This window comes from Cydia pomonella, chromosome 7, assembly GCF_033807575.1.
Source record: "Cydia pomonella isolate Wapato2018A chromosome 7, ilCydPomo1, whole genome shotgun sequence".
In the NCBI taxonomy this organism is placed as follows: domain Eukaryota; kingdom Metazoa; phylum Arthropoda; class Insecta; order Lepidoptera; family Tortricidae; genus Cydia; species Cydia pomonella.
The window spans coordinates 2,878,383-2,895,910 of NC_084709.1; the positions used below are offsets into that span (position 1 = coordinate 2,878,383).

At 44.8% G+C, this 17,528-nt stretch overlaps 2 protein-coding genes across 2 annotated transcripts; one reads left to right on the top strand and one right to left on the bottom strand.

Moving 5' to 3' along the window:
* Positions 1–481: 481 nt before the first annotated feature.
* On the bottom strand, positions 482–11,919 carry LOC133519584 (peroxisomal targeting signal 2 receptor). The gene is made up of 8 exons (XM_061853605.1): positions 11,779–11,919; positions 11,491–11,704; positions 8,387–8,569; positions 7,524–7,706; positions 7,264–7,381; positions 6,769–6,853; positions 6,059–6,219; positions 482–1,263 (listed from the first exon to the last, which is right to left on the bottom strand). Exons 2-7 carry the CDS (start codon positions 11,689–11,691, stop codon positions 6,060–6,062), a joined length of 930 nt encoding a protein of 309 aa, XP_061709589.1. The 5' UTR covers positions 11,692–11,704; positions 11,779–11,919; the 3' UTR covers positions 482–1,263; position 6,059.
* Positions 11,920–12,128: 209 nt separating this feature from the next.
* On the top strand, positions 12,129–15,654 carry LOC133519583 (arrestin homolog). Its single transcript, XM_061853604.1, has 6 exons — positions 12,129–12,405; positions 12,813–13,019; positions 13,101–13,232; positions 13,626–13,977; positions 14,174–14,368; positions 15,115–15,654. The coding sequence occupies exons 1-6, from the start codon at positions 12,241–12,243 to the stop codon at positions 15,261–15,263; spliced, it is 1,200 nt and encodes a 399-aa protein (XP_061709588.1). The 5' UTR covers positions 12,129–12,240; the 3' UTR covers positions 15,264–15,654.
* Positions 15,655–17,528: the final 1,874 nt, after the last annotated feature.

Below are 17,528 nucleotides of genomic sequence, written 5' to 3' on the forward strand. Positions count from 1 at the left end.
CTTTACAGCTTTTGGCTATCCTTTTTCCACGATTTAAAGATTACAGACTTAATAACTAGAAACAAAGAGAATTTGAAATAGAGGTGGATTGTCAAAGAAAATTTTGTAGCCACAGTAAATTTACTGCCATCTTTAGACACATGATCAGAACTCTGAACGCCATTTGACTTCGATCCTTATTGGTTTACTGATATGTGTTAAATATCAAAAAGTGGCGCCATCTTACCGGGCATAACCCAAAGCTTGTGACGCCATCGCTCGAAACGATGCCGCCATATCTTTGGCCTTTGGTCTATTAGATGGCGCCACTTTATGATATTCAACAAATTAAACACATATCAGGGAAAGAATGAGGATCGAAGTCAAATGGCGTTCTAAAAGTTTTAATGATGTGTCGAAAGATGGCAGTAAATTTACTGTGGCTACAAAGTTTTCTTTGACAACTCGCCTCTATTTCAAATTCTCTTTGCTAGAAAGTTGTAACAATCACCTTACATTTCTATTAAATAATTGTGAATATTTTTTATAGTTTAACCAAGCTCTGTTTTTATACCCCAAAATCCATTTAAGTACTAAATTGGCATTTTGATTGGCCAATCTACTTCCCAATCTGTCAACTAAAATGCCATTTTGATTAGGCAGATTGGGTAATGAGACTAATGAGAGTAAAAGTATTTGGGATATGAAATCATAGCTTACACTTCAGTCAATTTATATTATAACAGTTTTTACAGTACATAATGGTGCTACTTTCCCGCACGCGTGCGGGAATGAGTACTTTCCGTGCATATGTCGAAAACTTGGCACAATGGAATGTAATTTGGAATCTGGAGCAGCATCTCCTCATATAACCCCTTTTCGAACTAAGGGGCAGCTTTCTTGCCGTTTCGTTCCCTACGGCGCAAACGATTGGCATCTTGGCTAGGCCCCCTAGGGTCCTAATCAATAAATATTGGCAACTGTTAATCGGCGGAGGAACTAGTTTTTAAGAAAGCGACTGCTCACATATTGTGTTGTAGAGCGGCGTGCAGTTTAAAAATGGTCTCTTATAATGATGTTCATTTTAAAGGACCTGCATTTATCTTAGTGAATGATTATTATATAAAGGGTTAACGACGGGCGTGTGACACCTCTGTAGTTGCAGTCATTCATAGGCTACGGTGTCTGCCTACCATCAATACCATCCATACGTTTTCAGCTACCTTGTTGGCATTGAAGCGTCCCTTCCAGCAATGTCTCTTTATATTGACTAGTCCTTCTCATCTGAAATTAAAAGAAATGCTCAAGTTATATTACTGTAACAGCAAATTATTATCACAAAGTAAAACTTTCTTTTTTTTCATTAGGTTGTATCGAGTAAGATGTACAGGTGGGCAAATAAAAAGTATATATTTTGTTTTTACATTTTAACTATAATTAAGTTCAAAGATGTTTAACCATTTGAACGCCGCGTCTAATTGTGAACCTTGTGACTACCGTACGTTACATGACGTCTTTGGCGGTCAAAAGGTTAAGTACTGTTTTATAAACCAAAATCCCCCTCTGCGTCTGTCTGTCTGTATGTTCGCGATAAACTCAAAAACTAAAGTACTTTCATGCGGTTTTTACCTGTCAATTGTGATTATTGAGGAAGGTTTAGGTGTATAATTTGCTAAGAGGCTCCCCGCGGTTTTCATCGATTTTTGGCTAGTTTTGAGTCGTTACTCCTACATTTGCACTATAGATACAATATAAGACAAACGGCTATCGGTTCTTCAATCTTTTATCTCCATTCTGGTCTGCCGGATTTTGAAAGAAATGAACACTTTTTTTTAAACAATGTCTAAAAAACACTTTTTTCGTTACTAGATTTCTGTGAAGGATTTTACATGTACAAAATCTACACATTTGGGTTCTTTGACGTCGTCTAAGAACTGGTCAGAGATTTTAATTTTAAACTTATTAACACAAAAGTAACAGTAAACTCACTTGAGGCAGCGCGGCGTGAACACGTGCACGAGAGAGTCCCAGCCGCAGTCGGCCACTTACCTCACTTGAGGCAGCGCGGCGTGAACACGTGCACGAGCGAGTCCCAGCCGCAGTCGGCCACTTACCTCACTTGAGACAGCGCGGCGTGAACACGTGCACGAGCGAGTCCCAGCCGCAGTCGGCCACTTACCTCACTTGAGGCAGCGCGGCGTGAACACGTGCACGAGCGAGTCCCAGCCGCAGTCGGCCACTTACCTCACTTGAGGCAGCGCGGCGTGAACACGTGCACGAGCGAGTCCCAGCCGCAGTCGGCCACTTACCTCACTTGAGGCAGCGCGGCGTGAACACGTGCACGAGCGAGTCCCAGCCGCAGTCGGCCACTTACCTCACTTGAGGCAGCGCGGCGTGAACACGTGCACGAGCGAGTCCCAGCCGCAGTCGGCCACTTACCTCACTTGAGACAGCGCGGCGTGAACACGTGCACGAGCGAGTCCCAGCCGCAGTCGGCCACTTACCTCACTTGAGGCAGCGCGGCGTGAACACGTGCACGAGCGAGTCCCAGCCGCAGTCGGCCACTTACCTCACTTGAGGCAGCGCGGCGTGAACACGTGCACGAGCGAGTCCCAGCCGCAGTCGGCCACTTACCTCACTTGAGGCAGCGCGGCGTGAACACGTGCACGAGCGAGTCCCAGCCGCAGTCGGCCACTTACCTCACTTGAGGCAGCGCGGCGTGAACACGTGCACGAGCGAGTCCCAGCCGCAGTCGGCCACTTACCTCACTTGAGGCAGCGCGGCGTGAACACGTGCACGAGCGAGTCCCAGCCGCAGTCGGCCACTTACCTCACTTGAGGCAGCGCGGCGTGAACACGTGCACGAGCGAGTCCCAGCCGCAGTCGGCCACTTACCTCACTTGAGGCAGCGCGGCGTGAACACGTGCACGAGCGAGTCCCAGCCGCAGTCGGCCACTTACCTCACTTGAGGCAGCGCGGCGTGAACACGTGCACGAGCGAGTCCCAGCCGCAGTCGGCCACTTACCTCACTTGAGGCAGCGCGGCGTGAACACGTGCACGAGCGAGTCCCAGCCGCAGTCGGCCACTTACCTCACTTGAGGCAGCGCGGCGTGAACACGTGCACGAGCGAGTCCCAGCCGCAGTCGGCCACTTACCACACTTGAGGCAGCGCGGCGTGAACACGTGCACAAGCGAGTCCCAGCCGCAGTCGGCCACTTACCTCACTTGAGGCAGCGTGGCGTGAACACGTGCACGAGCGAGTCCCAGCCGCAGTCGGCCACTTACCTCACTTGAGGCAGCGCGGCGTGAACACGTGCACGAGCGAGTCCCAGCCGCAGTCGGCCACTTACCTCACTTGAGGCAGCTCGGCGTGAACACGTGCACAAGCGAGTCCCAGCCGCAGTCGGCCACTTACCTCACTTGAGGCAGCGCGGCGTGAACACGTGCACGAGCGAGTCCCAGCCGCAGTCGGCCACTTACCTCACTTGAGGCAGCGCGGCGTGAACACGTGCACGAGCGAGTCCCAGCCGCAGTCGGCCACTTACCTCACTTGAGGCAGCGCGGCGTGAACACGTGCACAAGTGAGTCCCAGCCGCAGTCGGCCACTTACCTCACTTGAGGCAGCGCGGCGTGAACACGTGCACGAGCGAGTCCCAGCCGCAGTCGGCCACTTACCTCACTTGAGGCAGCGCGGCGTGAACACGTGCACGAGCGAGTCCCAGCCGCAGTCGGCCACTTACCTCACTTGAGGCAGCGCGGCGTGAACACGTGCACAAGCGAGTCCCAGCCGCAGTCGGCCACTTACCTCACTTGAGGCAGCGCGGCGTGAACACGTGCACGAGCGAGTCCCAGCCGCAGTCGGCCACTTACCTCACTTGAGGCAGCGCGGCGTGAACACGTGCACGAGCGAGTCCCAGCCGCAGTCGGCCACTTACCTCACTTGAGGCAGCGCGGCGTGAACACGTGCACGAGCGAGTCCCAGCCGCAGTCGGCCACTTACCTCACTTGAGGCAGCGCGGCGTGAACACGTGCACAAGCGAGTCCCAGCCGCAGTCGGCCACTTACCTCACTTGAGGCAGCGCGGCGTGAACACGTGCACGAGCGAGTCCCAGCCGCAGTCGGCCACTTACCTCACTTGAGGCAGCGCGGCGTGAACACGTGCACGAGCGAGTCCCAGCCGCAGTCGGCCACTTACCTCACTTGAGGCAGCGCGGCGTGAACACGTGCACGAGCGAGTCCCAGCCGCAGTCGGCCACTTACCTCACTTGAGGCAGCGCGGCGTGAACACGTGCACGAGCGAGTCCCAGCCGCAGTCGGCCACTTACCTCACTTGAGGCAGCGCGGCGTGAACACGTGCACGAGCGAGTCCCAGCCGCAGTCGGCCACTTACCTCACTTGAGGCAGCGCGGCGTGAACACGTGCACAAGCGAGTCCCAGCCGCAGTCGGCCACTTACCTCACTTGAGGCGGCGCGGCGTGAACACGTGCACGAGCGAGTCCCAGCCGCAGTCGGCCACTTACCTCACTTGAGGCAGCGTGGCGTGAACACGTGCACGAGCGAGTCCCAGCCGCAGTCGGCCACTTACCTCACTTGAGGCAGCGCGGCGTGAACACGTGCACGAGCGAGTCCCAGCCGCAGTCGGCCACTTACCTCACTTGAGGCAGCTCGGCGTGAACACGTGCACAAGCGAGTCCCAGCCGCAGTCGGCCACTTACCTCACTTGAGGCAGCGCGGCGTGAACACGTGCACGAGCGAGTCCCAGCCGCAGTCGGCCACTTACCTCACTTGAGGCAGCGCGGCGTGAACACGTGCACGAGCGAGTCCCAGCCGCAGTCGGCCACTTACCTCACTTGAGGCAGCGCGGCGTGAACACGTGCACAAGTGAGTCCCAGCCGCAGTCGGCCACTTACCTCACTTGAGGCAGCGCGGCGTGAACACGTGCACGAGCGAGTCCCAGCCGCAGTCGGCCACTTACCTCACTTGAGGCAGCGCGGCGTGAACACGTGCACGAGCGAGTCCCAGCCGCAGTCGGCCACTTACCTCACTTGAGGCAGCGCGGCGTGAACACGTGCACAAGCGAGTCCCAGCCGCAGTCGGCCACTTACCTCACTTGAGGCAGCGCGGCGTGAACACGTGCACGAGCGAGTCCCAGCCGCAGTCGGCCACTTACCTCACTTGAGGCAGCGCGGCGTGAACACGTGCACGAGCGAGTCCCAGCCGCAGTCGGCCACTTACCTCACTTGAGGCAGCGCGGCGTGAACACGTGCACGAGCGAGTCCCAGCCGCAGTCGGCCACTTACCTCACTTGAGGCAGCGCGGCGTGAACACGTGCACAAGCGAGTCCCAGCCGCAGTCGGCCACTTACCTCACTTGAGGCAGCGCGGCGTGAACACGTGCACGAGCGAGTCCCAGCCGCAGTCGGCCACTTACCTCACTTGAGGCAGCGCGGCGTGAACACGTGCACGAGCGAGTCCCAGCCGCAGTCGGCCACTTACCTCACTTGAGGCAGCGCGGCGTGAACACGTGCACGAGCGAGTCCCAGCCGCAGTCGGCCACTTACCTCACTTGAGGCAGCGCGGCGTGAACACGTGCACGAGCGAGTCCCAGCCGCAGTCGGCCACTTACCTCACTTGAGGCAGCGCGGCGTGAACACGTGCACGAGCGAGTCCCAGCCGCAGTCGGCCACTTACCTCACTTGAGGCAGCGCGGCGTGAACACGTGCACAAGCGAGTCCCAGCCGCAGTCGGCCACTTACCTCACTTGAGGCGGCGCGGCGTGAACACGTGCACGAGCGAGTCCCAGCCGCAGTCGGCCACTTACCTCACTTGAGGCAGCGCGGCGTGAACACGTGCACGAGCGAGTCCCAGCCGCAGTCGGCCACTTACCTCACTTGAGGCAGCGCGGCGTGAACACGTGCACAAGCGAGTCCCAGCCGCAGTCGGCCACTTACCTCACTTGAGGCAGCGCGGCGTGAACACGTGCACGAGCGAGTCCCAGCCGCAGTCGGCCACTTACCTCACTTGAGGCAACGCGGCGTGAACACGTGCACGAGCGAGTCCCAGCCGCAGTCGGCCACTTACCTCACTTGAGGCAGCGCGGCGTGAACACGTGCACGAGCGAGTCCCAGCCGCAGTCGGCCACCTGGTGCGGCCGCAGCGGGCTCCAGTCCAGCCCGTACGTGAACTCCGAGTGGTGCCGGATCGTTTCCAAGGGGTCACAACCTCTCTTTAAATCCCATATCCTGTAATAAACAATAATACATTACTACAGAGGCCGGGACGAAAGGGGTTGCCGGCCGAAGACATATAGACTTCATAGGTCTGAGGCGGACAACCCCATATTTCCAGCCGAGGTATGTATAGTGCTTTTCTCAAACATGCAATGGAATAATAATAAAAATAAGATAATGAAGGGCTGTATCTCGGAAACCGTGCGTCATAGCGCAAAAATAATCAAATTTTCGTTCCCCTTTAGGAAACCCTGAATTAATAATAATAAAAGACAAAAAAGAAAAATAAAAGAAAAAAAATATTGCTTGGTTTTTTATAACTGAATGTCATGATGCCTGTGCCACAAATTTATGTGGAATGGAAATTAAAAAAAAAAGTTTTGTATGAAATTCCATTAAAGACCTATTGTCCTAGCCGCACCTGAAACGTCATACTTTGCAGCTTACAAGGAACATAACATCAAAATTTCATTGCATGTTTGAGAAAATTACATTATTCAACCGCAAGATAGATTAATCAAATTTAAAAGATTGTTAGGCAATATCTGGAAATGTACCCACCTCGTGGTGAAGTCGTAGGACGCGCCCGCCACGACGGACGGCGCGTGCGGGGAGAACTGCACGCGCCGCACGGCGCACTCGCATCCTACAATATACACATCTAGTATTATGTATTGATTTAGCATAATTATGTATCTTTCAGTAGAAGTAGCAGAGAAAGCGTTATTATTGTTTCTTTGTCACATTAAAAAAAGTCCCCACCATACATTTGAGTATGGTTTATGGAGGCAACAAATAACCCGACCTAATTACGTAGGTTATTTTTCAGGTAATATAATTTTTATTTTCTCATAAGAAATTTACATTTCACTTAACGAGAACTTAGAGTAAATACATAGTTGTTTTCACCATTTTTTGGTATGTTGTTTAAACGTGTTTTTAATTTTGTCGCATTGCGTATGTTCTGTCCCGCACGGGCGCACGCGGTATAGTCCATCGGACCCGCGGTAGCAGTGACGTTTCTATCCTGCTCCAATCACCCTGTATATTAATCACCTTTTAAAGTAAACATGGGAGATGTAAGCCTCCTAAGATCCCAGCCCCTAATCAGTCCATCGGATCCCGCGGTAGCAATCGCGTGCGACTCTATCCTGCTCCAGTCGCACGATAACACCTGAAACAACAATATTACATTTAATAGTAGGCACAAAAACTGTAGGGGGCAGCACAGTACATATCCCCCTGTTTATTGGCGTCCAAAAACTCGAATTTTTGCGTTACGTAATTAATGGATGCCAAATAATAAAAGTACATACCTCAGCATCATGCGCCTTTACCACAGCTTTGGGAGAAGGGTCCGTACACGACCATAGCTTGAGGTGACCATCGCCAGACACAGAAGCGAAGGTAGCTGGCGAATGCGGCGAAAACGTGGCCGTGTACACCAGCGCAGAGTGGCCGGAGAATGTACTTATGCAAGTCTCTGATTCGGGGTCCCACTGAAATGACAATTTATTAGTGTTAGGTACAACACAAAATGGCTAAAATATGGTTGAAATTGGACAATGATTTGAACAGTTTTGTCTGTAAAATTGTGATGTTTCGGGCTCAAGGCGACTTTGTCTACAGTTCTACTTCGTCATCTTATGTTTTTCTCATTGCCATATGGTCCACGCTCTTGTTTCATCGACATTCCTATGTGATTACCTTCTTCCACAGTGCTAACTCGTCAGCATTCCTATATCGACCACAGTGCTACCATAGAAGACACACGAATGGTGACGAGTTAGCACTGTGAACTATATAAGAAATTTACGATATAAGAATGTGGACGAGTTGGGAAGGTGAGGATTTAGGAATTGTATGCTAGCGAAATGGCATTGTGGACGATTTAAAATAGTGACGAAATAGGATTGTGAACAAAGACGTCCTGAGCCTTCCCATAACACTTTGGTACCAATGGTATACACAAACAATTTAATTTTGGTAATCAAATAATAGCAACAACTCGATTTCACTAAAACATCCGGTGTTTCTTGAACTTTTTATATGAAACGAAGTTGAAGAAAATTTGGTTGGAAGTTATTATTCGAAGTTGAGCTTCAGCCTGTACAAGTTGTCATGTCAGCAACTTTAATTGGAGCAAAGGTCACACTAAGCTACTAACGAACCTACTCACCAGTTTAACAGTAGTATCCCAGCTGGCAGTGAGTAGATGCGCCCTCGGCCAGTCCACAGAGCACACTTCACTTGTATGTGCCCGTAGTACCCGTAGAGGCGCCGCACACCCCACCCTGAACACTATGACGGCCCCGTCCCCCGCCCCGCACGCTGCCGCGCCGTCTGTCGTGCCTGACCATGTCTGGAAAAAAAACACAGCCAAATTACAGATATAAAATGGGCAGAACGTTTCTTGGATGACCAGCAGACACAGCTAGAGAAGGGCCCTGACCATGTTCAAGATTACAGAAAAATTAGTTCTTGTAAAGGTCATTGGGGGAGGCCTATGTCTTTCGGCTGATATATTGTTGATGTTCATGGTAAAAGATCCGGTTAGGGAAATTTCAAGTAACACTGTTTGTCAGTCTCAAGTCCGCGAACTGAAGCTGAACTGAAACTTCCTGATACCCTTTGTACAAATGGGTGTATATATGTATTAATATTTTAAAGGGTAACTAAGAGCTCCAAATTTAAAAACAATACAAGTGCTTCCCCAGGAGCTTAAAATTTTGTGAACCTTATGGAAAATAAGTAAGGTTCACCAATAGTCAATTATGTCACGCCCTCGCCAGAAAAAGAATGAAGTACTTTGGAGCAGGCTATCTGGAACCAAAGGAATTCAAAAGGCTACCCATGAGCTCCATCATCCGATACATGGAGATGGTCAAAAAAGCTCTTGAGTAGCTGACGGATCAACTACAACTACACAAAAGATCCATATGGGTCGAAGTGTATCCGCAAAGGCCGAAAATCATAGTGAATTAACAAGTTTGCTGCCAACGTATCTCATCACCAACGCAGCACTGTACGACACATAAACATAAATACATTACACAAACCAAGACCCACCACTGCACTTACATAAACAGCAAATAATTTAAAAAACACGCCACTAAGTCTTAAGTCAATTGTCTATAAATAAACAGATCCAACTAGATATAAGCCTGTTAGTGACGTTGCGTGGTTGTGGGGCTTCGGCGCATATTTCAATGTGTAAATGCCAAGTTCTTTTAGTTCAAGGTTGAAGGTGTGGCTACAATACTTAATTACAAATTTCTTAGTAAAGTAAACCCTGTTTATATATTCCAAATATTAAAAAATAATTGGTTTAATCAAACTGTAATTTGAAAAACAATATAAGTATAAACAAATCGTCAATCCATAGTTCATTATCAGCAATGCAGGCTTTGTCAAGTGAACAAAATAAAATCAGCTACTAGCAAATGATGTAATCCGTAACAGGCTCTGTCAATCATAACCACTAAATTAAACTGGGTTAAAGAGCCACCCCGGGCAGTAGCAGGCTCAAATCACACTTGCAGCATTTCTTGGTTGAATTCCCAAGATCTTGTTGGACCAGGTACAATCCAGAGCAAGGATCGCAACCCCTATCTCTCTCCTTAGCATCTGCACTGAACTTTAACTGCAATCTTTAGTATTTGATATAAAAACAGAGCTTACACAAACACAATAAGAGAATCATTTAAATATTAAATAAATTATTGAAAAACGGAGTAGTTTGTTAGTGTTTAAACATTCATATTCCACAAAAGATAGTCGGAAACCCACGAAAATCTTCATGCTAATACCTTACTATTTATTGATTTTTAAAACTACTGCTTCAAACAGGGGCAAGTATAAAATTACGCTCATAATCTGCAACACAATGAGCCATCAATTAGGTCCCACACTACTTACAAAAGAGTGTTAATACTATAGCAGTTTATAAGCCACTTAGAGTGAGTACATTTAAATTTCGTAAAATGATTTCAAGAATTATTTTAACACATAAAACAATAGTTTTTATGTAGAGTTATTGAAATATAAGTCTTGTAATATCTAGTTTAATTCAAAGTATGCTTAGAACCTATAAAATTAAATACTTATGTATAATATTTTTTAACAAGCGAAAACGTCTGCGAACGATACTATTAAGCTTAGAATAAATTTAAAAGTGGAAAAATTACTGCCTTGGGTTAGACATGAACTCACGGCCTCAGGATCGATACTCCAGAGGCCGTGAGTTCAAGTCTCACCCAAGGCAGTAATTTTTCCACTTTTAAATTTATGGGGACCATTTTACACAGAACCTAGCCCCAAACTAAGCAGAGCTTGTACTATGCGTACTAGGCAACTATATTCATACTTATATAGATTACATACTTAGATAAATATGATAAACAGGAACAAATAAATATGATAAACAAAAATAATGTTCAAACCCGGAACAGCCTGCTTCATAGGTAGGGTCACTACCAACTAGTGTAAGGAGGCTGTTAATTAATTCTTGAGTGTATTTACTTTAAGGGCAAAATGCGGCTTATGATAATGAAATCCAATTGGTTTAGTTTAAGTCAAGAGTTACAATATGGTTTCCTAATCAGACATGGGACATGGGCATGGGTTTATTTTTATTTCTTACTCATGCTGAGAATATAGAAAACACTGTAGATTAACGCAATTACTGTGGTATAGGGTTGACCGACAAAATATGCTTAATTACAAGTTACACTAATTGCAACAGCAATGATGTTAAATGTATGTTGTTTACAAGCAACATGCATATTTGTAATTTTTTTTTGCCAAATATGAAATTAGCCTACAGAGAGAATATCACATTTATTAACTATCCCCATTGACAATATAGAATTTATTTATAATAGCAAGATTATGGGGTGATAAAAGTATATTTTTCAGGTTTTCTATACAAGTGCCAACCCTAAATGCCTCTAGTATCCCAGTCCTTATAATAGTACAAATTACCTACAATGAAATTCAAATCATTATTGAATGAAATACAGTTTTGTTTTGTTTCGTTGGATTTAAAAACAAAATTCAATTATATTTTGTAATACCATTGATTCAACTTTGACTGACATTTTTTCTTGTATGGTGGGCCCGTGAATGTGAAGAAAATAGAAATTGCAGATATCATATCTTTAAGCATTCTCTACTAGTAGGATTAAACAGAAAGATTACCTTTTGGCTGTAAAACATCAGCCATCACAAACAAATAAAGGGTCTCAAATAAAATGTCATGCCTGAATAAATAAAGATAATTACCACATCAAATAGCCCGTCGTTCCATTCCAATTTCTGTACTTCTACTATCGTAGCCCCATCGGGAGCAAGTTCCAAAAAGAAAAGGGTGCCTCCGCCAGCCAGCCCGTAATATTGACTAGTGGCCACCGCCAGCGCGTCCGGCCGCGTTCGAGAGAACCGGACGGCGTACCCGTGCCGGCCCGGCGTCAGGAACGTCGGCATACTGATTGTATAGCTAAAACAAAACAATTCTGTAAAACTACGATGCTTAAATGCGAAATGTAATGAAAATCTTAAGTATAAACTCACGTAGTTACGTATTATACGTAGACAACTTATCAGTGCATAATGTAATAAGCCTAATAAGATACTTATAAGCTAATTTCATTGTTTATCAGCATAAACAAACCCTAAAACAGCATTAATAAGAAGAATCCGATAAAGTCGGGGCCTAACCTAGTTTTTTCTGTCAAAACAAAACGTCAGTGTGACGTTTCGTTTCGCTACGACATTTTGCTCGGTTTTAAAATAGTGGTGTGACATCAAAATCGATATTGCAATGCGTCACACGATTTTAATCCTATTTGGACGCCCACCTACATAATCTTATTAGAATACGTTCCGCAAGAAACCTCACATGTTCCTATATAAAAGCAAATATCCCTGCTACTAATCATTTCTGGTCAATCCTCATTGAGACATCACAACTCCATACGGAGAGAGAATCTCATATTTAACCCTAGTCCGTTATATCCAAATACCTTAATAAGAATGGTCGTCGCTGTTAAAGTATTTAAGAAAACTACACCAAATGGCAAAGTTACGGTTTACCTCGGCAAGCGGGACTTCATTGATCATATGGATTACTGCGATCCCGTGGATGGAGTGGTGGTTGTTGACAACGATTACCTGAAAGGAAGGAAGGTCTACTGTCAGGTACATAAGTGAAGTGTTATAGTGAATACAGTGAAGTGAAGTTCCAAGGATTTATTAACTGGTCTACGCAGTGTTTCTCAAACACTTTTATGACGCGAACCCTTTGGTATGAATATCTAGCAATCCTGTGCCTTCAATGTTTTGCTCAGAATTGTTGGGTCCCCGTGACCCTCTCATAGAAGCTTGATAAATACTAAAGTACAATAATCAAATCATACAGAAATATTTTAATGCGTTCAACTTATTTTCGCGGCTAGAAGTCATCAGCTTCCAGCGTATTAGGTCAGCATTTAAACCATTAATCGTCGAAACAATCAGATCGATTTATCCCTTGTGTTTTGCACTAACCTGCGGGAAAGGGTTTTTGAATTTTGTAAATATCAATCATATTATTTTTCTTCCTTCAGCTCGTGACAACGTACCGCTATGGTAGGGAGGAAGATGAAGTGATGGGAGTAAAGTTTTCCAAGGAAATGGTGATCGGTCAGGAGCAAGTTGTGCCCATGATCAACTCGAAGATGGAGCTTACTTCGGTTCAGGAGAAACTCATTAAGAAGCTGGGCCCTAATGCCTATCCATTCACCTTCAACTTCCCTGAAATGGCTCCTAGCTCGGTAAAACTAACTAAAATTGAGTGTACGTTAACAAATACCTACTTGTGTTACCAGTATTAATAATGTAAATTGATAATTCAGATCACTCTGCAACCTGCTGAAGAAGATCAGGGCAAGCCAATGGGAGTGGATTACTGCGTTCGAACCTATGTGGCTGAGACCGAAGATCAGAAGAGCCACAAAAGGAGCTCAGTGACACTTGCTATCAAGAAGGTAAGGAAAAGTATTGAAAATCCGCTTGACAACTAATCTCCAGAATTGGCGTAGGCACTAGTTTTTACGAAAGTGACTGCCATCTGACTTTCCAACCCAGAGGGTAAACTAGGCCTTATTGGTATTAGTCCGATTACCTCACGATGTTTTCCTTCACCGAAAAGCGACTGGTAAATATCAAATGATTATTGAAAAAGGTCAACGATTTTTTTAAATATCGTCATGAATTTTGATTCCACTACTGGACGAAGACCTCAGATTTTCTCATGTAATATTTGAATCTTTATCTTCCTGGAGGACATAAAGAATTCGGTGTCACTATCTGATGATAGACTAAGGTGACACTGTTTTTACCAATATGTGTGTTTAATTCATACAATTTTGCGTCTACAGCTGCAGCACGCTCCTGCTAACCGCGGCCGTCGTCTTCCAAGCTCTCTCGTGAGCAAGGGTTTCACTTTCAGCAACGGAAAGATCAATCTGGAAGTGACCCTCGACAAGGAGATCTACTACCATGGTGAAAAACTGGCGGCCAACATCATAGTATCCAACAACTCCCGGAAGTCGGTCCGCAACATCCGCTGCATGGTCGTTCAGCATGTTGAGATTACGATGATCAACTCTCAATTCAGCCGTCATGTTGCTTCACTGGAGAGCCGTGAAGGATGCCCTATCACCCCTGGAGCTAGTCTGTCAAAGACTTTCTACCTGGTGCCTTTGGCACGTACCAACAAAGACATTCGTGGTAAGAGAACATTTTAACTTTTGTAATGGTCAAAAGTACTGACTAACAACCGTATTGTGTACTTTATACCAGGAAATTTAAAAACCTAGATACCAATTTAGTGGCTCCGTGCGCTTTAGGCCTCGAAAGCGGCTTTACTCGCGCTTCGTGCTTACTCAGTCAATATTAAAATTAAATTATATAAAATTTTATACAGGTGTGGCTTTGGACGGTCACCTGAAGGAAGACGATGTGAACCTGGCGAGTTCGACCCTGGTGGCTGATGGCAAGTGCCCGACTGAAGCCATTGGTATCGTGGTTTCCTACTCCGTGCGTGTGAAGCTGAACTGTGGAACACTGGGTGGCGAGCTGGTTACTGATGTGCCTTTCAAACTTCTGCATCCCGCTGAAGGTACGAATACTATTTAGGCTGATGAGCCAGTCGACCTCATTTTTATGCAAATTATGAAATGTATTGGGTATGTACCCAAATACATTTAGTCTTTGTTATTTAATGGCATTTTAGTCTATTATTATATAAAAAAAAATTAACTCTAACTTTAATCATCTAATATTAGACAATTAAAGTTAGAGTTTTTTTAGAGTAATATAAAAGAAGACAAAATACAAAATCCATCACGATATTGTAGTGTTAGTCTAAGATTTTATTATACAAAATATGGCAAAATCAAAAGATGCAAATTAAAAGCATAATTTCTGCTTTGCTTTTCTTACTCTGACTTAGCATAATTGTAATGCCATGGACCCAACTAGAACAGGATCAAGCTGTGTCAAATGTCTATGAAAACATGACAGTTGAAGCAAAGTTAACTAGACGGACTGTAAGATTCTACATGTATATGTTTTGACGACCGGTTTGGCCTAGTGGGTAGTGACCCTGCCTACGAAGCTGATGGTCCTGGGTTCAAATCCTGGTAAGGGCATTTATTCGTGTGATGAGCATGGATATTTGTTCCTGAGTCATGGGTGTTTTCTATGTATTTAAGTATTTATAAATATTTATATATTATATATATCGTTGTCTAAGTACCCTCAACACAAGCCATAATGAGCTTACTGTGGGACTTAGTCAATTTGTGTAATAATGTCCTATAATATTTATTATATTTATTATTATTATTTATGTATGTTCTATAGGCACTGTCGAACGCCAGCGTTTCAATGCGATGAAGAAGATGCAGAGCATCGAGAGACACCGCTACGAGAACTCTCTATACACCAACGAGGAGGAGGACAACATTGTCTTCGAAGACTTCGCTCGCCTCCGAATGAACGAGCCGGAATAAACACACTTTAAAAACTAACAAAAAAATAGAAAAATATACTAAAAATACAAAAATATTGTAACCAAGCAAGTGTCGACCATGAAACTATCCTCCTGTGTATCTACTTTATTTTTATTTTTTACCAATTTATTTATCAATATTTATTTTTTTGCTGTGTCTAAATTATGTACTAGGTTATCATCTCATTGTTAAATGTAATGTAACTACATTTTGAGATAATATTTAGTCAAATTAGTTAAAAAATACGTATCTTACAAATATATAACTATTTAATACAAGTAGGAGAAAAGATTTATTTAATATTTGTATAACTTTTGGGAAAATTATAATCACTTACCTTTCCTAAAATTATAGTTCCTTGATTTTATTTACAAATAAACATCACCAGAAACACACTGTATTTCACTTAACTGTATTTGAACATTCAAATTTATTTTGAAGTACACAGTCGAAGGACCTGTGTTGTACTGACATCAAAATAAAGATGCTCTATAAGTCATGTCGCAATTTGCATATTCTATTGTATTCGATTATAAGGGTACACAGGTAGCGAAAGGGCTCTTTCCCCGCCCTATTTGCGTTCCTTCATACGGTGGCGGCGCGCGGCGTTCCAGGCCATAATTGTTTAAAAAAAAGGTGGCGGCGTTTGATTATGAAAAGGCGTCTCATTATGCACTGACCCACAGATAAGAAAGCAGTTTTTGACGACGGGGGACAGGGATTTTTTTGAATTCTTTGAGTTAAAGTTTGTAGTTTTATATAAAGTTATTTTCCGTTGCCATGAGATATATAAATTTCCATTTTGTGGCGGTTGTTTATTCGATAAGAATCTGCTAGTAAATTCTGTTAGTCCAACGTAAGTCAAGTATGACAAAATTTCGAAACAACTTCCTTTAATCCTTTATGGAGTAAAATTGAAATATATATGAGCAACATTGAGTTAGTATAAATAATTAATAGTTCACTGATGATCAACGAAGAAGCGGGAGGGTATGCACAGTGCACTACACAATATTTGGGAGTGTTGGTTGCAAAAATGACTCCCACTATGATTCCTTGGACTTCCTTGGAAAGCCCCGCTACATTTAAGCCAGGGATACACTAGGGGACAAATATCCTGGGACCCGTGTCGCCTGCGACATCGAGTGTCGACTTCGCTAAACATGTCTAGCAACATCGCGCGACACGTGTCGCCAGTGTGTGTCAGAAATAGTTAAAATACTACGAAAACCGAAATTCGCAACTTGCGGGGATCTTTCTCTTTTACTCTCACGGGCATTTTTCTCTGTCACTCTTATTACGTCTTAATAAAAGTGACAGAGAAAAATGCCCGCAATTGACGAACTTCGATTTTCGCGGTTATAGCCCAGTATGTTAGGCAAAGTTTCGCGCAATCGCTCAACTTCGCTTGAAATATTGCCGCCAGATGTCACGGAACGTTTGTCCCCTACTGTGTCCCTGGCTTTAGCGTTAAAATTACGCCAAGGAGCTGCCCATGATGAACCAATGTGTAAAATTCTTCTATTCTTTGCCGAGAAACGGAATAAAAACCGACAAAAATCGAAGAATTAGACGAGAATACTGCGAAAAAAGTGCGGTTCTCGGGGCCTACCGCATAAAATTAAAATCTGAATTTCGTTATCGTTCTTGCATCGATAGAGAGGCTGATAAAGAATTTCGACTTTAGTTTTTCGCGGTAGACCCTCAGTTCCATACCACATGCAATTCGTGCTCTAAGTTAACGACTTCCGAGTAGTTTATCTGACTATATCTTGTAATCTATAGTGCTTCCTGTACAACAGATAAAATATCGGCAAGTACTTTAAGGGAAAGCTTACTACAAACCGTCGTTGACCTCTACGTACATGCACATACCAACGTGAATTAACCATAAAGTCCCTAAACTTAATTTGAATGAACCATATTGAACCCTTTTAAAGAATTATGCCTTAGGTAGGTGCAGTTTCCTTCTTGCAGGACACTTTATGCCATGTTTCTGCTGAGAGAGACGGGGAAATAACTTTCTCTATCACAGCAGAAAGTTTTTGATGAAAAGTAAGCCATTTAGTATCACAGTAGACTCACTAAGTCCATTAGGTAAGACTTATGTTTTGGGTACTACTGTCATAGATAGGACACTAACCAACATGCAAAAAAAACCGGCCAAGTGCGAGTCGGACTCGCGCCCCGAGGGTTCCGTACGAACCTGTAGGAATATAAGTAAAAGTTCACCCATCACGACGGGTACGTCATGAAACGTATACG